The sequence below is a fragment of the Ahaetulla prasina genome, chromosome 7, assembly GCF_028640845.1.
Source record: "Ahaetulla prasina isolate Xishuangbanna chromosome 7, ASM2864084v1, whole genome shotgun sequence".
Classification (NCBI taxonomy): domain Eukaryota; kingdom Metazoa; phylum Chordata; class Lepidosauria; order Squamata; family Colubridae; genus Ahaetulla; species Ahaetulla prasina.
The window spans coordinates 98960762-98983134 of NC_080545.1; the positions used below are offsets into that span (position 1 = coordinate 98960762).

Sequence of the window (22373 nt, forward strand, 5' to 3'; positions counted from 1 at the left end):
CGCTTCAAGATCCTGGTTACCACCTTTAAAGCGCTCCATGGCTTAGGACCCGGTACTTACGAGACCGCCTGCTGTTACCGTATGCCTCCCATCGACCAGACGCTCTCACAGAGAGGCCTTCTCAGGGTGCCGCCCGCCAAACAATGTCGGCTGGCGGCTCCCAGGGTAGGGCCTTCTGTGGGAGCACCGACGCCTGGAACGAACTCCCCTGGCTTACGTCAAGTTCCTGATCTTCGGACCTTCCGTCGTGAGCTAAAAACATACTTATTTATTCAAGCAGGACTGGCATAAATAGTGATTTTAAATTGGGGTTTTAGAGATTTTAAACATTTGTAAATTTTTTAAATTTTTAAATTATCGGCCATTTATTAATAGTTTCTTTTAATTTCTTTTAATTGTATATACTCTGTATTTTATTTCGGCTGTACACCGCCCTGAGTCCTTCGGGAGAAGGGCGGTATAAAAATCTAATAAAACTAAAACTAAACTAAACTAAACTGCCCATATTTGATATAAATCTAAAGCTTTAAATGGGGAACGGAGCTTCCGCAGATCCATTCTGCACCCAGCATAAACATTCATGCTCCCCATCAGATGCTAATACGTTGCCTTCAAGCACTTTTTGGAGTGTTCCGAATGCAGGAGAACCTCTGGAAGTTGGAACTTGAGCTAAATAAATCTTGTTTTTCAAGAGGGTCTTTAATGTCACAATTTAGCATCTGTTACTTTAGGAGCGCTGAATAGGTTGCGGAAAATTGTATTTCTCTCTCTCTCTCTCTCTCTCTCTCTCTCTCTCTCTCTCTCCTCGCAGATGGATGAGGTTGACACTGTGGATTTGAGACCAATAAGAGGCAGCTACGTGCATATGTGCGTTTGTGTGTACATCAATAAAATACTCCTCTGTGCTCTCCTTCTCTTTGAACTTTGCAGTTCATGTTGAATCCCCTCTTTGGGGAAAAAACAAAAGAAGTCCATGGGGGGGAAAAACAGCATTCCCAAGGCGCTATCTGAATTTTTTTCCTTTAGCAAAAATATTAAGAAAAGTCCAGTGTGTCCTCAGGGTTATAAAAAAGAGAGTTTAGTGTGTCAATCAATCAATCAATCAATCAAACCGAAAAGGGCCGGTTTAGCTCACGCTGGTAAAGCCTGTTATTAAGAACACAGTAGCCTGCAATTACTGCAGGTTCGAGCCCGGCCCAAGGTTGACTCAGCCTTCCATCCTTTATAAGGTAGGTAAAATGAGGACCCAGATTGTTGGGGGGGCAATAAAGTTGACTTTGTAAAAATATACAAATAGAATGAGACTATTGCCTTATACACTGTAAGCCGCCCTGAGTCTTCGGAGAAGGGCGGGGTATAAATGTAAACAAAAAAAAAAAAAAAATTAGAGCTGGGAGAGACCCTGGAGGTCTTCTAGTCCAACCCCCTGCTCAAGCAGGAAACCCTATACCATTTCAGACAGGTAGTTGTCCGATCTCTTCTTAGAAACCTCCAGTGATGGAACACCAGCAGTGAGTTTCACGTATTCTTACCACCGATTTGTTGTGCGCACGCTCGCTTCACACACGCGCCTCCCCCGCAGGCGCCTGGCCTTTCGCACAAGCGCCCGGCCTGGAAAATGTGGCAAAATAGAATGACATAACGCTGGGGTGTGGGGGGGGAGGGCGGCCCACCCACAGTCTCCACTAACGGTTCTCCCGAATCGGTCCAAACCGGCTGAATCCCACCTCCGTGGAGCACCCACAATTTCTGGTGGCAGGCTGTTCCACTGCTTAAAATCGTTCAGACCGTCAGGCAGTTTCTCCTTAATTCCACATTGCTTCTCTCCTTCATGAGGTTCCATCCGTTGTTTCTTGTCTTGCCTTCTGGTGCTTTGGAGAATAAGTTGACCCATCCCCTGGCCGGTTTTTTTTAGATTTTTAACCATTTTAATTTCGGCCACACTGTATAATAAGTTTTTTAATTTACTTTTAATTGTACATTGTTTCTTTTTACCTTGGCTGTACACCGCCCTGAGTCCTTCGGGAGAAGGGCGGTTTATAAATCTAATAAAATAAATAAATAATAAATAAATAAATACTGGAATATTTCGAACGACTGTCCCTGTTTCATCTTACCTTTAAAAAAAAAAAAAAGTGTGGGTACCGCCGTCCTGAAAGTTGGAGGGTTACTTTCTCTTCGTTACCTGCGCAGGTGGACCCATCCCATCACCCCCTCCCCATCCTTGGTTCCCGTCCCAAAGCCTCGTGGCTTTTTTGGTTTGTTTTTTTTTGCCTGCACTTTGGCCCGGTGCCTCTTGGCAGCTGCCACCCTCGCAGCCGCTGACTTACATTTGAAAAGGGCTCCAATAATTGCTCATTCTGTTCCACGACTTTGTCAGTGACAGATGGTCACACTGAATGTTTAAAACGTCGGAGACCTCTGGATGCTCCTTCTGCTTCCCGGCCGCCAAGTTTTGCCAAAAAAAATCAGAGCGGGGAGGGGAGCAGCGCCTCCCAGCTTTTCAACAGACCGCTTGCAAACTTTTTTTCTTCTTCTTTCTGCACTGAATTGTCCTCTCTGTTTCTCCTCCCTCCCTCCCTCCCTCCCTCTTTCCCTCCCCCCCGCCTCTCTTCATCAAAGAAAGAATCAATATGTTATTACAGACTGGCGCACAGAGCAAATGCCAACTGCTCTGGTGAATGAATTAATGATTTTATTATTATTTTATTTATTTTTTTACCCCCTCTTGGCCTGGTAACAGAGCCTGCATATGGCCTGACAGGAGGATGCTGGGGTAACAGGAAGGTGAGCCTGCAGTTTATCAAGATTCTTTTAAGTGGATTTTACCTGGCGGGTTGTCAAAAGAACTTTCTGCCTATCGGGCTTGAGATGAGCTGGGTTTTGGGGGGGGTGGTGATGATAAGGCCACATTGAAACTTGAGTGGGCTTCCCTGGAAATGTGCAGGTTGAGAACAAAAATTAGAATAAAAAAATACAGATTACACGCTAGATCCGTCTGTATTTATAGGTTTTTATCCCACCTGTATTATTTTGTACTTAACTCAAGGTGGCAAACATACGCAATACTCCTCCCTCCTCCTATTTTCCCCACAACAATCCTCTGAGGTAGATTGGGCTGAGAGAAAGAAAGAGATTGGCCCCAAGTCACCTAGCTGACTTTCATTTCTAAGGCAGAACTAGAACTCACCACCTCCTGGTGATTGGCCCAAAGTCACCTAGCCAACTGTCATATCTAAGGCAGAACTACAACTCACAATGTCCTGGTGATTGGCCCAAAGTCACCTAGCCTATCATATCTAAGGCAAAACTACAACTCACCACCTCCTGGTGATTGGCCCAAAGTCACCTAGCCAACTGTCATATATAAGGCAGAACTAGAACTCACCACCTCCTGGTGATTGGCCCAAAATCACCAGGCCAGTTTTTGTGTCTTAGGCGGGACTAGAATTCACTATCTCCTGGTTTCTCCTCTAGTGCCTTCACCGCTAGACCTGTGAACTAGAATGATTGCTAAAACTTCCATATTTTTTTGTGTTTGACGCTGTTAAGGCACCCATGGACGCCCGTTTCTCCACTTCTCTCATTCCAAATTTGACCAATAGTTAGAAGGTTATGAATAATTTCCATTTGGGAAAAGGAACATGCGTGCTACCTAGTACGAAAAGCTCTCTGCCTCCTAAGTTTGACGGAGTTGCTTATGACAGCAAAAATAAACCTGGAATTTTTGTCTTCCCTGACTCGGTTTCCCTTTGGGTAGAATTGATGACCAATCCACGAAAGAAATCATATCAATATTACCCATTCAAGCTACAGGGTACGCCTGCTTCCCGATATTTAGTTACTCACAACAAATGCAACAACAGCGACAACAACAATATAGAATTTAAAAAGCTGGCACAGCAATCCATCACCTCTCAAAATTCATTATTATTTTTTTTATTTTAACTTCTGCTGAAGCTTTTCTCCAGGCTTGAAAATGATGAAAAACTTAATAACTTTTTTTTTTTTTTTTTTTTGCCTGTGCATGTTTTTCCCCCCTGGGCTTGTGGTAAATACCAGGCACTAAAGATACCCGTTGAAATTAACTTGGAAATACAAAAAATGTCAGCTACGCCTCCCCCCCCTCACCTCCTCCTGGGTGTCACAGGAAGGGGGGGGGGAAATGATGATATTCTTCATAATGACCATGCCCTCAATATCAGAGAAAGCTGGCTGTCTTCAAGACCACTTGTTAAATCTGGGGGGGGGCAAAAATGGGAAGGGTTGCATAAATAATAAAAGAATTCAAAATGCTGCAGTTTTTTTTTGTAACGGAGGGAAGGTGTCACCTTAGGATCTCATTTGCATACCACAGTCATTTAGTTGTTTGTGCGTGCCCACTCAAGAGGAGGCACGATGCCCCATGAATATTCATGGATTCAATTAAAATATTGATGGCGTAGCCGCGATTTGCAGGCCCGCAGCATCCGTAAATAGATAAATAGATCCGTAAATAGGAAATGTTGGATAACCATCTGACTGAGATGCTGTAGGGTTCCTGCCTGGGCAGGGGGTTGGACTAGAAGGCCTCCAAGGTCCCTTCCAACTCTGTTGTTATGTTATGTTATGATTTCTTTAGGTTAGACAGAGAAAGGAAGGATCAGGTGGAAGCCCAGGTAGTTCTCGACTTATAACCGCACTTGAGCCCAAAATTCCTGTTGTTAAGCAAGACAGTGGTGAAGTGGCTTTTTGCTCCATTTTACGACCTTTTTTTTTGCCATGGTTGTTAAGCGAATCCCTGCCGTTGTTGAGTTACTAACACGGTTGTTAAGTGAATCCGGCTTCCCCGTTGATGCCAGCTGTCCTAAATAGGAACCATGCTCATTTTGATCACATGACCAATGGGGCTTCTGCAACAGTTGTAAGTGTGAGAATGGTTTAAGTTCCTTTTTATTTTTTAAATATTTTTTATTAAACAGATTTTTTTAAAAAAAAAACAAAAAAACAAAAAAGAAATATTAACACTTTCTTCTTTTCAACAGTTTCGCATCGGTGATCAATATTTGTACATTTTCTCTCTCTTATCTTAATGTATCTGAAGTGCACTCGGAGACTCCAGTTAGTCCAGAATGCAGCTGCGCGGGTGATCGAGGGAGCTCCATGTTGCTCCCGGGTAACACCGCTCCTGCGCAGTCTGCACTGGCTACCTGTGGTCTTTCGGGTGCGCTTCAGGGTTCTGGTTACCACCTTCAAAGCGCTCCATGGCTTAGGGCCCGGGTACTTACGGGACCGCCTGCTGTTACCTTATGCCTCCCACCGACCCGTACGCTCTCACAGAGAGGGTCTTCTCAGGGTGCTGTCCGCCAAGCAATGTCAGCTGGCGGCCCCCAGGGGAAGGGCCTTCTCTGTTGGAGCACCTACCCTCTGGAACGAACTTCCCTCCCGGTTTGCGCCAAATATCTGACCTTCGGACCTTTCGCCGGGAATTAAAAACTTATTTATTTATCCAAGCGGGACTGGCCTGATTTTTAATTTTTTTTTAAATTTTCATTTTTTGTAATTTTATATGGGGTATTTTAGGTTGGGTCAATTGACGGTTTTAATTCGGCCATTATTGAATATGTATTTTAAATTGATATTTTAACTTTGTATACTTTATTGTTTTTATCTTTGGCTGTACACCGCCCTGAGTCCTTCGGGAGAAGGGCAGTATAAAAATTTAAATAAACAAATAAATAAATAAATCTTTTATACATATATTTCTAATATACCATATATATCTCACTATAATATATTATATTATTCTAATTATTTTATTTATATATCTACTTAGATATACACGTGTACCCAATTTCCTTTCCACAATTTCTGTTTCTTCCTACTTGTTCTTCTATTTCTACTCCTAATTTATCCGTTATTTAATCTTTCCTTGTCCTTTTACCTTTTTAACCCCTTTTCCTCCAACCATCTCTCCCATACTAGATAATATTCTGTTTCCTCTTTTTCTTGTATCTCCTTCGTAAGCTTATCCACTTCCGCACATTCCATGGTTTTTCTAATTACGTTGTCTTCAGATGGTATAATCGTTATTTTTCCAGTTCTGTGCGTAGACTATTCGTGCTACTGTAACGGTTTAAGTTCCTTTTTAAAGTGCCTTTGTAACTTTGAATGGTCACTAAATGACCAGTTGTACGTCGAGGACTGCCTGTAATCAGAGAAGTTTTGCATCTCCTCTCTGGGGGAATGCCCCAGTCCTGAGATCCTTCCCTCGATTCCCTCTGTTGACTGAAGAAGAAATAAACATCATTGTGAAGGCAGGCTGGCCTTGGAAGAACAGATTTTCCCGGCAAATGTCAACGAGGCACCCAGATTGGAAAATTCAAGAGAAAAAGGTCAACTCCCGAAGAGAAATCCAGCACAGAAGACGGGGTCGAATAGCCAAGCCATGATTTCTCATCTTTCGCACTTTTGGAAGGAGAGAGAGAGAGAGAGAGAGAGAGAGAGAGAGAGAGAGGGAGGGAAGGAAGGAAGGAATGGAATCATTTCACCTTGTATGAATAGAGATTAAAGCGGAAGCAGAAGAAGCTTCTGGGATGAGAAGCGAAACATCTTCAAAGAAAAACCAGAAAGTCCATTCTTTTATGTACAGTGAGAGCAGATGCACCGAAGACAAATTCCTTGTGTCTCCAATCACACTTGGCCAATAAAGAATTCTATTCTATTCTATTCTATTCTATTCTATTCTATTCTATTCTATTCTATTCTATTCTATTCTATTCTATATATATGATTGCTTATTTGTTCCCTATGACTATCATTAAGTGTTGTACCTTATGATTCTTGATGAAGGTATCTTTTCTTTTATGTACACTGAGAGCATATGCACCAAGACAAATTCCTTCTGTGTCCAATCACACTTGGCCAATAAAAGAATTCTATTCTATTCTATTCTATTTGCCTCTTAAAAAGAAAAAGCACCTTTGGGACAACCATGACTTGGGTGACTGAGAATTTTGAATCAGGGGTGAAATGTAATATTGGTTACTTTTGGTTCTCTGGGCGTGGCTTGGGGGGCGGACTGGGTAGGCGTGGCCAACTTTTTTTTTTTTTTACTTTTAAAAGCATTTTTTCTACAACCTCTTTGGCCGAAGAGGTTGTTAAAAAATGCTTTTAAAAGCCTCTGATGATCAGGCAACTCAGCTGGGATTGCCAGAGGCGCCTTTTAAAAGCATTTTTTCTATAGCCACTTCGGCCGAAGAGGTTGTAGAAAAAATGCTTTTAAAGGTTTCTGACAATCCCAGCTGAGTTGCCTGATCTCCAGAACCTTTTAAAAACATTTTTTACAGTCTCTTCGGCTGAAGAGATTGAGAAAAAAATGCTTTTAAAAGGTTCAGACGATCCCGGCTGAGCCGCGCGATCATCAGAGGCTTTTTTTTAACTTTTAAAAGCATTTTTTCAGCCGAAGAAAAAATGCTTTTAAAAGTTAAAAAAAAACAACCTCTGATGATTGCATGGCTCAACTGGGGCAGGGGGTGGGCAGGGATTTTTGCTACCGCCCGCCACCATCACTACCGGATCAGGTGATCCGGTCCGAACCGGGAGCATTTCACCCCTGGTTTGAATTGAATTTGAGTAACGTAAGGTCCACCGCATTTTATACATGCCTTGTACATGTGACACCTTTAAAAGGGGGTGGGGCTTCTATGGTGGGATTGTGGCTCCCCGATTTTGGCTACCTATGGCCAAAGGGGTATTATCATACTTCAGTGTAAAATAACTTGAACTAGACAGTAACGGGGGAAGATGAGAGGGGATATCGCCATTTTCGAGGAGCAGTGACTTATGTCATGTTCTTCTCTGCATGGTCTTTCAAGCTTTGTCCTAAAATGTGATCTTTTAACATTGCAATTTTAGCGTAGAAGCACATTCAAGTCAGAGGGGCTGAAAATACAGAGGTAGCAGAGGTTGCCAGGAGAATGGGAGTTCTAGTCTTGTGGGTGTTTCATTTCTGTCTGCCTGTCTGTCATCCCCTAGCCAGTTTTCATGCCTAAGGTGGGACTAGAACTCACCATCTCCTGGTGATGGGCCTAAAGTCACTCAGGCAGTTTTCATGCCTAAGGTGGGACTAGAACTCACCGTCTCCTGGTAATGGGTGCAAAGTCACCCAGCCAGCTTTCATGCCTAAGGTGGGACTAGAACTCACCATCTCCTGGTGATGGGCCCAAAGTCACCCAGCCAGCTTTCATGCCTAAGGCAGGACTAGAACTCACCATCTCCTGGTGATGGGCCCAAAGTCACTCAGGCAGTTTTCATGCCTAAGGTGGGACTAGAACTCACCGTCTCCTGGTAATGGGTGCAAAGTAACCCAGCCAGTTTTCATGCCTAAGGCAGAACTGGAACTCTCCATCTCCGGGTAATTGGCCCAAAGTCACCCAGCCAGTTTTCATGCCTAAGGCAGAACTGGAACTCTCCATCTCCGGGTAATTGGCCCAAAGTCACCCAGCCAGTTTTCATGCCTAAGGCAGAACTGGAACTCTCCATCTCTTGGTGATTGGTTGAAAGCGAGTCAGCCAGCTTTCATGTCTAAAGCAGGACTAGAACTCATGGTCTCCTGGTGATTGACCCAAAGTCATCCAGCTGGTTTTCTGTCCTATGGTGGAACTAGAACTCCCTCTCCTGCTGTCTAGCCTGGTGCCTTAACCAAGCTCCAAGTCACCTAGTGGCCTAACTAACTGGTGGGGAATTCCAGCCAAAAATCTCCCAGCCAGCTTTCATGCCTAAGGCGGGACTAGAACTCACCGTCTCCTGGTAATGGGTGCAAAGTCACCCAGCCAGCTTTCATGCCTAAGGCGGGACTAGAACTCACTGCCATCTCCTCCTTTCTCACCTTGTGCCTTAACCACTAGACCAAACTGACACTTCCCTTTGACCGGGAAACAGTTTTGTTTTTGTTTTTGCAGGAAGGGGACTTGTAATTAGAAATCCCATTTTTGAATATTTAGTATATCGATAATATATAGTTGCAATGTCAGTTAGTAGCATGCATCTGCCTGTATAAATATGACTGTGTGAATGCGTGGAGAGAGTGAGTTTCCATAAATGTAGGATTTGTGGGGGGGAAATGGTAAAATTATGTTGTTGTAACATTTCCAGCAATCATCACGTGAATCCAACAAGAAGCCATTACTGCATTTTTTTTAAAAAAAACAGCAACAAAACATTTTGATTATTTGGAGTGATATTCCCTGAGGACTGAATATGGAATAAAGTTTCGCTATAAATGATGGTGCCTGGACATTGCTTTATATCGGGCCTGGCATTTCTTCTCGCCGATCCTTTGGGGAATTGACATTTCTTCAGATACGGCATTTCCTCCGTTCCCATCTCTTCTCCGAGGCGAGCTGATTATCTCCAAACAAAATGGAAAACTTTTGCTTCCTGGAAGCCAGATGGCCCGAGCTCGCCTAAGTTGGCAGATCATTAGGGAACAATGGCACCCCGGGATACAATTAATTCTAGGGAGATGACGATGTAATCAGTTTACGGTAGTGATGCTTTCTGGAAACGCGGATTATTAGATTTTGAAGATGATGCCGTGGTGACAGAAGGGAAGTCTTTGGGCAAAGTTGGGAAGTCGAAATGAGCATCACAGCTTCGTTCCAAAAGAAAGGGCAGAGCTGTGGGGGAAACCGAGGCAGAACTGGCCTGTAGAGGAGGGTAAAAAATAGATACGATTCCCTTGCGGGTTATGAATCATCGTGGAGAAAGGTACTGGGCAGAAAGTTGTCTTAGCGATGCTTTAGAAGAGCATCTTTGTAGCTCAGGGTTGAACTGTGAGATCCTTGGTGCTCTCGGAGTTTTATTACTCAGACATTTTTATTACCCAACTAGGGAACATCATCAGTGCTAGAAGGGTACGGAGTTTATGGAGAGGAGGAGGAGAACAATGCCTATGGGGTCCTTGGTGCTCTTTGAGCTTGGTGGTTTTCTTGGGGACATTTCATGACCCAACTAGGTAACATCATCAGTTTTAGAAGGGAGTGGAGTTTGTGGAGAGGAGGAGGGGGAGAGGGAGGAGGAAGAGGGAGAGGAAGATCGTGGGATCCTTGGTGCTCTTTGATCTTGGTTATTTCCTCGCAGACATTTCATAACCCAACTAGGTAACATCATCAGCTTTAGAAGGGAGTGGAGTTTGTGGAGATGAGGAGGGGGAGATTGTTGGGTCCTGGGAACTCCCTGAGCTTGGTTATTTCCTTGCAGACGTTTCATGACCCAACTAGGTAGCATCATCAGTGCTGTAAGGGAGTAGGGTTTGCTCTCTGTTTATATACGAATGGTTTGTGCCTTGTCTGTATTCTTGGTGATTCCTCGATTAGGTCATTCTTTACTGAATTGATAGGTTCTTGACTGGGGTATTGATGATATCTTTTAGTTTTTTGGCTGTCTCTTTTGAATGGTACGCAGACGTTGTTGATCTCTATTTGCTAACAGAAGAGACTATTTCTACTTTTCTCACTGATGTCGTAACCTCGAACGGTCACTAAACGAACGGTCGCAATTCAAGGACTGACCCTCACGGTGATGAAAATAAGCGGCTAAGTTCCCAGTTACGCATATCGGTTCTGCGGCTAGGTTGCCCTCTCGCTTCTCGCTGCTTCCGTCGTCGTTTTTGCATTTTAACAAATTTGTCGTCCCTCTGCGCTGTCAGACCAATCTCCAGAAACGTTTTTTTGTGCCTTCCGGAGATCCCCGTCTGCATTGAAATTCGAGGATTAAAGCGATAAATCAAATTAACGCCGGGTCTGGAGGTTTTCGGAGGCGGCTTTGGGAACAAACACACGGGAGGCTTTGAATACGTCTGGTGTAACTTTGAGTCTTGGGCAAAATAACGCATGGAAATCAGGTGTTGCGGCGGGTGGAGGAGTGGAAGCCCATCTCGAGAGAATTACGAAGGAACAGGTTGAATAACGCCATCTGACAGCTTTCACAATCACCGCAATCTGATCCTTGGCTGCTGCAAATCGGAGTTGTGGCTTTTGTGTGCTCGGTTGGCACAGACAATCCATTGAGGGAACCCTCGGGGGGGCTGGGCTGGGAAAAAGAAAAAAAGGCGTATTATTACCCAGATACCGTCTACGCGTGAGTTGATAATGTATTAATTCCGACTTCTTTTGTGTTTGCATAAGTTACGCCTGGTTTTTTTTTTCCCTCCCCCACCTCACTCCCCCCTTCCTTGTTCTTCCAGATTGATTCTATCTATCTATCTTATCTATCTATCTATCTATCTTATCTGTCTGTCTATCCATCTATCAATCAATTTATCTGTCTGTCATCTATCTATCTATCTATCTATCTATCTATCTATCTATCTATCTATCTATCTATCTATCTATCTATTTATCTATCTATCTATCTTATTTGTCTGTCTATCCATCTATCAATCTATCTATCTGTCTGTCATCTATCTATCTATCTATCTTATCTATCTATCTATCTATCTTATCTGTCTGTCTATCCATCTATCAATCAATTTATCTGTCTGTCATCTATCTATCTATCTATCTATCATCTATCTATCATGTTAGATAGATAGATAAGATCTATTGGTCTCCCCAAAAATAAGACCCTGTTTTATATTTTTTTGAATCCTGTAATAAGCGCTTGGCCTTATTGCCATGCACTCAAAAGCCCGATTGGGCTTATTATCAGGGGGTGTCTTATGTTGGGGGAAATAGGTTATCTATCTATCTATCTATCTATCTATCTATCTATCTATCTATCTATCTATCTATCTATCTATCCATCCATCCAACCATCCATCCATCCATCCATCCATCCAGTGGTGGGATTAAAATAATTTAACAACCACTTCTCTGCCCTAATGACCGATTTGGTGGGCGTGGCCATGGTGGGTGTGGCCACCCCGTTTTCAGCCTAGTAGGCCTCCTTGCAGCCCCCTGGGAGCAAAAACAGGCCGGGGGGAGGGCTGTGTCGAACCCCACCCCCACCCCCGCTCCATTTTGGGTCTAATAGGCCTTCCTGCACTTACCTGGGAGCCAAAACGGGGATGCGTGGGGACCTTCTGGAAGGGGCGGGGAGGGGAGGAGCGGAGCTAGTCAGCAATTTAATAACCGGTTCGGCTGAAGTAGTGCAAACCGGTTGAACCCCACCACTGTATCTATCTATCTATCTATCTATCTATCTATCTATCTATCTATCTATCTATCTATCTATCTATCTATCTTTCTTTCTTTCTTTCTTTCTTTCTTTCTTTTTTCTTCCTTCCTTCCTTCCTTCCTCCCTCCCTCCCTCCCTCCCTCCCTCTGTCTATGTTATCTATTTATCCATCTCATTGTATATCTCTGTCTGTTTGTCTGTCTGTCCATCCATCCATCCATCATCTCTCTCTCTCTCTCTCTCTCTCTCTCTCTCTCTCTCTCTCTCTCTTTTCGAGGAAGACCACAAAGGCTGGCTTAGTTTGTCTGGCAAATGTGCAACCGATTTATTAAATTTCCCTCTGAATGGCTGGGAAACTGGCCCCATTCCTTCAGCCTATTTGTGGTTCCAATCCCTTAATTGCCACATTTAATCCACCTAAAATTATCTATGAATGAAGTGGCATTTCTTTATGGGCTTGATTGACCTGGATTGCAATGATTACAGCAAGTAGGTAATAGGCAGTTTCAAAAATAGCTTATTCCTAAATTCCAGGGTTTATTTTTTCCCCCCCGCAGTTATATTTCACTTCTGGTCATTAACAAGCCTTTGTACGTCAATTCATGCTCCAAAAAAATCTAACCAATTTAGTTCCTGCTAGTAATCTTTGATTCTCCTACAGAGAGTCCTTGACTTATGACCAAATTGAAGAGCATTGCTAAAAAGGAGGTTTCTAAATGAATCACACTCGATTTTTACAGCCTTTCTTGCTCTGGTTCTTGACTGAATCTTGATTGTGGCATACAGGTAAGTCCTCAATTTACAACAATTCGTTTAGTGACCGTTCAAAGTTACAACAGCACTGAAAAAAGTGACTTACGACCGGTTTTTCACACTTCCCCGTGGTCATGTGATCAAAATTGCAGTCAGCAACTGACTCACATGTATGATGGCTGCAGTGTCCTGGGGTCACGTGATCCCCTTTTGCGACCTTCTGACGGGAAGGGGAAGCCAGATTCACATAACACCCGAGTGACTCACTTAACATCTGCAGTGATTCACTTAACAAGAAAGGTCATAAAATGGGACAAAACTCACTTAACCAACATTCCACTTAGCAACAGAAATTGGGGGCTCGATTGTGGTTGTAAGTTGAGGAATACCCGTAGAGTTTTTTTCAACCTTGGCAACTTTAAGCGATGTGGATTTCAACTGGCTTGGGAATTCTGGGAGTTGAAGTCCACACGTCTCAAAGGTTGAAAAATACTCCTCCAGATCAGGGATCACCAACCTTTCAGATCTCAGGGACCATTAAATTTTTAATTTTAAATCCCATGGACCACTAATATGATCTGCCTAATGACTACGTGGGCATGTCTACGTAGTCATGTGACTGGGTGGGCATGTCACTCACGTTGAAAGGCGCCTTGCGGGATTCTACTTGCCCCTCTCCTCCCACCCACTCCTCGCCTGCCCGCCCGTCCAGGCTCCTTAGGGCCCGAACAGGAAGCAGTTGTTGGAGCTAAGCAGCCTCCACCAGAAAGAGTCAGCAAAACAGCTGCTCAGTTCAAATTGGATCTGACCAAGAAGGCGGCTCAGTAGAAGTATCTCACTGAGGACTAGGAGCATAGGCTTTCCAAGCAGAGGGAAGACGTGTGGAAGTGCAAGGCCAGGTACCAGCGCCTGGAGGCTCAGCGGGCTGAGATGGTCAGCCAGTTCTAGGCCATGATGCAGTCCCACTGGAACGAGGCCCTCCAGCTCTTCACCACCAGTGGCGTTTCCCTCCAGTCTTCGCCCAAAGCCCCACACCAGGAGGCTGAAGCAGACCCCGAGTTGGAATTTCTGCCCCCCTCCAACCCACACAAGAAGACCCCAAAGGGGGAGTCTCTGCAGCAACACAAACGTTCATTGCACGCATCTATCCCAGGGACCGTAGTTTGAGGACCCCTGATTTAATGCAATATTAAAAATGCAAATAATTTTTCTGTGGACCACCCAAAAAATTTCATGGACCACCAAGTGGTCCACGGACCGCTCCTCCAAAGGATGGATCCATACAGATTTCAGAGGAGATCATGGAAAATGAACACATTTTCCATAAATACGCAGGAGGAAACTGCATATTTAGCACACCTTCGTGTACAATCTGAAAAATCGGGGTTCAAAATATATGTGTGTGTGTGTGTGTGTGTGTGTGTAGGTCTTTGGTTATTCGGGTTTTCTCCCGCGTAAAATTAGAAGTGTCTTGGTGACGTTTCGACGAGGTCTCATTCGTCATCTTCAGACTTCAGCTTCGTGCTTCTGGGAGCAATGTGTGATTGCAGCTGTTTCTTCCTTTTTAACTGCTAGTGGGGGTTTGAACTGATTGGGTGGGAGCTTGGCTGTGCTCTGATTGGATGGGGGGTTTCTTGTGCTCTGATTGGATGGGTGTGTGTCCTGTTTGGGTGGGGGCTTGGTTGTGCTCAGATTAGTCTGAGTTGCAGGGGGATTTGAGCTGGTGAGCTGCATTGCTGTTGTTTGGCTTCGTGGTCGTGGTCATGCTACATCTTCATAGTGGGTGTCAGTCTGCTGCATGTATGGATTGGAGGGGTTTGAAATGGCTAATGTTGCAGCTGCGGTCTGGCTTCTGGTCCTTGGTCGTGCTTCATGATCAGTGTGGGTTTGGGTCTGCTTTCTGGGTGGATGTGTGGTGGTGACATCCTGTGTGGACCTCGTGAGTGTGGGTCTGGTGTCATTCCTCGTGTTAGGGACTCGTTTGTCAATAAGGGCGGGTTTCCAAATGGCTGGTAGGCGGGAGGTATCATCTCGTTTGTTCATGCTGTGTGGGCGTTTTTCTATCTCGATGGCTTCTCTGATTATTCTGTTGTTAAAGTGTTCAGTTTTGGCGATAGTTCTGGTCTTTTTAAAGTCAATATCGTGTCCTGTGGCTTTAAGGTGTTGGACCAGGGAAGAAGTTGGTTCCTCTTTTTTGACTGAGTTCTTGTGTTCTTCAATGCGTGCACTTATTCTTCTGTTGGTTTGTCCAATGTATGTGGTGGGGCAGGCGGTGCATGGGATTTCATATACTCCTTGATTTTCTAACTCAATTTTGTCTTTGGGGTTTCTTAGGATGGTGGATATTTTTTGGTTTGTGCAGAATGCTGTCTTGATGTTGTGTTTGTGGAGGATCTTGCTGATTCTGTCTGTGGTGCCTTTTATATATGGGAGGAGGGCTGTGCCGTTTTCTTGTTCTCTGTCTTGGATTTTAGTGGGGGGTTCTTTTTGGATTAGTTTGGTAATCTTATTTCTCTGGAATCCATTGGATGTTAGTACGTTAGTGAGAGTGTGTAGTTCGGTTTTTAGGTGTTGTTTGTCAGCTAAGCGTTTTGTTCTGGAGATGAGTGTCTTGGCTACGGAGTTGATCTGTGCTGGGTGGTGGTGTGAGAGTGCGTGCAGTCTCAATATATATATATTGCAGCCTTTTCTGATAGTCTGCAATGCAAACACGAATATAAGAAATGCTTCCTGATGTAACTTTTCCCCCTTTTATGTATTAGATTCATTTCCCGTCAAGATGAACAGCCTGGCAACATTTTCCCCCTGTGGACTTTGCGTCAAAATCAAGGCTTGTACCGCAACAGCGCCGTGTGCATTTCTGTTAGTGCATTTGGTGCAACTGGGGATTTTCGAGAGCCAACCCCGAGTAATAAACATGAGATGTGACAAACTCATTCATCATCCTGGCTTGGAAGAAAACTTTACATTTTTTAAAACCGATTATGGCTCCAAAAAGATCCCGCGTGCTTGTGCGCGCGTCTATATCTAGGCGTTTGATTGTATTATATATAACATATATTTGATTATCTTTGAGACGTGATATATCTCACTTATCAGATGATAAATGGCATCGAAATTGACCCTCCGACCTTACAAAAATGAAGGCAGGCAGGGCTATTGTTCAATTTTTTTATGTTTTATTTTTTCCCTCCTGAAACAGATGGAGTGACTTTAAAATATTAAATAACCGCTGCCGGCATTCGGGATTTAGAGAATCTGGAAAAAAAAAAAGGCCTATCTGGAGAGCCATGGTTAAGATGAAATATATAGGATGGGGGGAAAGCAGAAACTGACCAAATAGCCAACTGTAAAAATTATAATTCAGAAGCCAATCCGTGCACGAGAAAACATTTAGTACTAAATGTTTAGTAACCGTTCGGCAGGTGGGCAGTTCGAATCTCACCGGCTCAAGGTTGACTCGGGCAAGAGAGGGATTGGCCCAAAGTCAACCAGCTGGCTTTCATGTGTAAGGCAGGATTAAAACTCACGTCTTCTGGTGATTGGCCCAAAGTCATCCAACTGGCTTTCATGCCTCAGATGGGACTAGAACTCACATCGCCTGGTGATTGGCTCAAACTCATCCAGCTGGCTTTCTGCCTAAGGTGGGACTAGCACTCACCGCCTCCTGGTGATTGGGCCAAAGTCACCCAGCTGGCTTTCATGGCTAAGGTGGGACTAGAAGTCACCGCCACCTCTTGATTGGCCTGAACTTACCCAGCCGGCTTCCATGTCTAAGGCGTGACTAGAACTCACGTCACCAGGTTTCTAGCCTTGTGCCTTAAACCAGACACCCACAACCTTTTGGGCACTGGGGACCAGTTCCACGGAAAGAGGTTTTTCTGCGGACCAGAGGAGCAGCATGGTTTTGCGTGTTGTCTGCATCTTACAGATGGGGCTTTGTTTATTTGTGCGGACCGGTTACTGGCATGCCACAGACCGGGGGTTGGGGACCCCTGCCTTTAATCACTTACACAGTTTATTCTATTCTATTTAGAGTGGTGCTGTCATGTCCCCCTCCCCCTCCGACGACCGGGTCTAGGAAGTCCGTATCAAACGTGGCGACGAAGCCTCTGCAGCTTGCCAAATTCCTCCAAGGTTTCTCAGGGCAGGCAGGAGTCCAAGTGGTGACTTCAGCGATAGCAGCAAACTAGATGAGACTTTGCTTGACTCAAGGTTGGAATGTCAAAAGCAGGTCCTTTATATAGGCTGTGGGGTGTGGCTCCATGACTCAGCATTTATCCAGGCCTGCCCCTCCCTTCCTTCTGCTGGCACCGCCTCTCAGATCTCCGGAAGCGAGGATCCTCCCACTTTGAATTCTCTTCAGCTGGATCTGCTGTCAATAATTCCAGCACGTGGCTGGCTTCCTGCTCACACGCTGTAGGAGTGACGTTTATCGGGCTTATCTGTTCACTCCTGACCTCCTCTCCGGGCATGGGGCCAGGGCCGGGGGCTGGAGGCATGACAGGCCGTTCATCTTCATTATCAGACTCGGAGTCTGATAACAGGCCCGGGTGGATACGGGAGGGGCCCAGCTGAGGAGAGGAGGGAGGACAAGGCACAACAGGTGCGGTGGTAGAGGTGGCACTCTCGCCTCACAATCAGGAGGCTGTGAGTTCGATCACAGATATTTCTCTCTCTGGACACAATGAGAATATATCTGCTGAACAAAACTCCGCATTGGCGACAGGAAGGGCATCCGGCCAGTAAAAACACTCTGCTAGCTCCATCCAGTTGCCCAGACTCTTACCCGTTAAGGGATTATGGGATCATTAAATGATGATGATGATTGATTCTGTTCTATTTCTTTATGGATTCCTTTTATATGCCACCCGTCTCAGTCTTTCAAGTGACTCTGAGCAGCTCTCAATCATAAAAAAATCCTGGCTGTAAAAACATGAAAAAATCAGGTTTAACAACAATTAAAATAAAGAAAGGGTCAATTGGGCAGCTCTCCGCAGATCTCATTCCTGGGAAAGGAAAATATAATTTATTTAATTATAAAGGGGGTTGGCTGGCTCTGGTTCTTCATCCGAAAATCTCTTTCTCCCAATAATATGGATTTATCCAGGATGAGTCGCTCTAGGAAGCCTGCCTCGATTTCCTTTAGTTCTGCCTGCTATTCCTCAGCGTATCTCTGCACCTGAGGCTTAAATGGGCCTCAGGTAAATCAGGCCAGGAAACGCGCCTCCCTCCCCATCACACGCTGGGAATCAATCATTGTGTTCTAACAAACCTATTATTATTTTTTTGCCCCCATTTCCTATTGAGTTTCTGTTGCGTGCACTTAATTTATAGGGAAGCGGGATTGTTGCACGTGCTTTTCTGATGGGCTTAATGGGGAGATGTGGTTATCTGTAATTACAGCCTGATTTTTTTGTAAAAAAAAAACCCCAAGAATGTAAGAGGTCACCGTTAAGTTGCTTCTCCATCCCTCTAGGAGACGTTAGGGAAAACAAAAACGGCTCTGCAGAGAATCCCTCCTCTGGCTCGGCAGGATGACGTCTTCCGTTCTGTATTGACAACCAAATTGTCATCTTTGGCTGTTTAAAAAAAAATATATCAAAGCACCGATTGATGGGTTGTTATTTCTCTTCCTCCTCCTCTTCCTCCTCCCATCCTCCTCCTATCCTCCTCCTCTTCCCCTTACTCCTCCTCTTCCCGTCCTCCTCCTCCTCCTCTTCTTCCTATCCTCCCATCCTCTTCTTCCTCCCCTTCCATCTCCTCTTCCCATCCTCCTCTTCTTCCTCCTCTTCTCCTCCTTCTCCCATCCTTCTCCTCGTTGTCTTCCTCTTCCTGCTCCTCCTCCTCTTCTCCATCCTCCTCCTTGCAAACTCCATTCCCTTCTACCACTGATGATGTTCTCTAGTTGGGTCATGAAACATCTGCAAGAAAACCAACAAGCTCAGAGAGTACCAAGGAACCCATGGTCCTCCCTTCTCCACCACTCTGCAAACCCCATTCCCTCGTAACATTGATGATGTTACCTAGTTGGGTCATTTAACGTCTGCAAGAAAAGAACCAGGCTCAGAGAGCACTGAGCACCCCACGGTTCCCCTCCTCCTCTACTCCTCCTTATCCTCCTCCAAATATCTTCAGTTTCCTTAGAATTTTTAAAAGTTGGCCAGTTGCAGCTTAATAGTATTGCTTGGAATTTATTTATTATTATTTTTTGCATTTATATCCCGCCCTTCTCCAAAGACTCAGGGCGGCTTACACTGTGTTAAGCAATAGTCTTCATCCTATTTGTATATTTATATACAAAGTCAACTTATTGCCCTCAACAATCTGGGTCCTCATTTTACCTACCTTATAAAGGATGGAAGGCTGAGTCAACCTTGGGCCTGGTGGGACTCGAACCTGCAGTAATTGCAAGCAGCTGCTGTTAATAACAGACTGTCTTACCAGTCTGAGCCACCAGAGCTTGTGTTTGGTTGTCAGAAAAAAAAAAACAGCCTGGTAAATTGGAGACGGGAAGGTAGGTTGACCTCGCCCGTGAAAGTACTCCTCTGCTCCCCAAATTCCAAATATGCCCACTTGGGCAAATCAAACCCCCTCCCCTCATATGGGCTAAAATTCCCTTGGAGCCAAACAAAAAGAGGTTAAGCAAAGGTTGCTTACGTGAGATGGTCGTTTATGTCTTTGCCTTGGAGAAGGAGCCTAAGGAGGGTTGTAATCTGGCCGGGTGGCGCTGAGGGGGGGGAGAATTGCTAGATAATATGGCAACACACCAGATTAACCCATTTATTTATACCTATCCCCCAAAGGAGCTTGTTTAAAAACAAACCTGAAAGTCCTCTGGTGGCTCAACAGACTAATGCAGTCTGTTATTAACAGCAGCTGCTTGCAATTACTGCAGGTTCTGGTCCCACCAGGCCCAAGGTTGACTCAGCCTTCCATCCTTTATAAGGTAGGTAAAATGAGGACCCAGATTGTTGGGGGCTATAAATTGACTTTGTATATAATATACAAATGGATGAAGACTATTGCTTGACATAGTGTAAGCCGCCCTGAGTCTTCGGAGAAGGGCGGGATATAAATGCAAATTTTAAAAAAAAAAGTCATCTGAAATTGCCTGCAAATCAGCCCCTCAGTTTCTAATGTGATTTTCATCCTTTTAAGGAGACCCCGACGACAACTTGATTGAAGGTGGCAGGACGAAGTTTGTCTGCAAACCAGGAGCTCGGAATATCACGGTCATCTTCCACCCGCTTCTGAGGTACCCTCCCCCTCTGCTTCCTTTCTCAGAGAGGCAGACAGACAAACAGACAGATGATGTATGTACAGTGTGTATGCATGTATGTGTAGGGGTAGACCAGGGGTCGGCAACCTTAAACACTCAAAGAGCCACAAAGGTCCTAACCGGACGCCCCCATTCAATTCTGGAGCCGACTGGAAGTCCACTTCCCCCCACCATAGAGTCTCCTCCGAGCGCCATGTCCTTTTTCCTCTGCTGACCAGAAGTCCGGTTCCCCCCCACCATAGAGTCTCCTCCTAAAGCGGCCTCCTTTTTCCTCTACCTGTCCTAACCGAAAACTCTATCAATTGTGGAGCCGATCAGCAACAGGGAGCCACAGCAGTGGGATGAAAGAGCCACATGCAGCTCCAGAGCCACAGGTTGCTGACTACTGGTGTAGACAAACAGATTGATAATTGATGGATGAATGGATGGTGATAGAGATAGATAAATAGATAGATAGATAGATAGATAGATAGATAGATAGATAGATAGATAGATAGATAGATAGATAGATAGATAGATAGATACCATGTTTTCCCGAAAATAAAACCGGGTCTTATATTATTTTTTTGCTCCAAAAGATACATTAAGGCTTTCTGGTTATTTTCTGGTTAGGCCTTATTTGGGGAAAATACGATACTAAATGCTGACAATCTTACTTGGGCTTATTTTGGGACTAGCGCTTATATTACAAGCATCCTAAAAAATCATGCTAGGGCTTATTTTCCAGTTGGGTCTTATTTTCGGGGATACAGGCTAGATAGATAGACAGACAAACAGACATAAACAGATAGAAAGAAAGAGATGATATAGATGGATGGATGGATGGATGGATAGATAGATAGATAGATAGATAGATAGATAGATAGATAGATAGATAGATAGATAGATAGATAGATAGATAGATAGATAGAGATGACAGATCTGTGATAGAGAGAGAGAGGATGGATGGATGGATGAATAGAAAAATGTTATAGATATAAATATATAATATATATAAATATATAATACAATTATAAATGTATAAATATAACATTTTTTCTGAGCTTGTTTGGACATTCCATTTCCTTTTGGCGTATCTCTGGGCTGTTTATTGCAAAACCACGTAGTTTGGCATTGTATCCTTCAGTATCTCAAACAGTTTTCTTCCATCAGGAAGAGAGACAATGTCAAGTGGCTAGCCCTTACGGTTGCGTGCACGGGCTTAAGGATGTGGAGACAATATTTGTAGAAATCTCAGAAGACAAGAGGTTTCCTTTATCCCTTCTTCAGAATCCATTTGTCCAGATGTGAATGTTTTGCTTTAGCTTCCAGCATTTAATTTCATGTTCTGGTGGAGTGGTGCGGTGGCCTAGAGGTGGAGCTCTCAGCTCACAATCAGGAGGCTGTGAGTTCAATCCTGGGCAGATATTTCTCCATAGTGTGGCGATGGGAGGCGCCATTTGGGTTATTTCAGTCTCTAGCTTTATGGTCTCTGAGTTGAAAGAAAAACTTCTGAGGACCCGCCTCCCTGGTGGATATTTCTCTCTCTGGGCACAATGAGAATATACTATATTATATGAGAATATAATATAATCTAAGTGTTAATACCACTTTATAAGGCCTTGGCCTATTCCACAGCTGGAATACTGCATCCAGTGTTGGTCGCCACGATGTAGAAAAAGATGTGGAGACTCTAAAAAGAGCGCAGAGAAGAGCAACAAAGAAGATCAGGGAACTGGAGGCTAAAATATGAGAATTGGGTATGTCTTGTTTAATGAAAAGAAGGACATGATAGCAGTGTTCCAATATCTCAGGGGCTGCCACAGAGAAGAGGGAGTCAAGCTATTCTCCAAAGCACTTCAAGGCAGGACAAGAAGCAACAGGTGGAAACTAACCAAGGAGAGAAGCAACTTAGAACTAAGGAGAAACTTCCTGACGGTTAGAACAATTAATCAGTGGAACAACTTGCCACCAGAAGTTGTGAATGCTCCAACACTGGAAGTTTTTAAGAAGAGATTGGCTAACCATTCGTCTGAAATGGTGTAGGGTTTCCTGCCTGAGCAGGGGGTCAGACTAGGAGACCTCCAAGGTCCCTTCCAACTCTGTTATCCTGTTACTTCGCTAATCTATCCTCGCGTCTCTTTCCTTCAAACTTGACGGCCAATGCCCTCCCTTGCCTTCTTTGGGTTGCAGCTTTGAG

General features: G+C 44.4%; 1 protein-coding gene across 2 annotated transcripts in view; it reads left to right on the plus strand.

Annotated features, from left to right (window-relative positions):
- The window catches only part of EXOC4 (exocyst complex component 4), a 410015-nt gene that overhangs the window by 235232 nt on the left and 152410 nt on the right, over positions 1–22373 (plus strand). For both annotated transcript variants that reach the window (XM_058191473.1, XM_058191474.1), the window contains exon 10: positions 20074–20170. In XM_058191473.1, coding sequence (XP_058047456.1) covers positions 20074–20170 — 97 coding nt within the window. The remainder of the gene's footprint in view (positions 1–20073; positions 20171–22373) is intronic.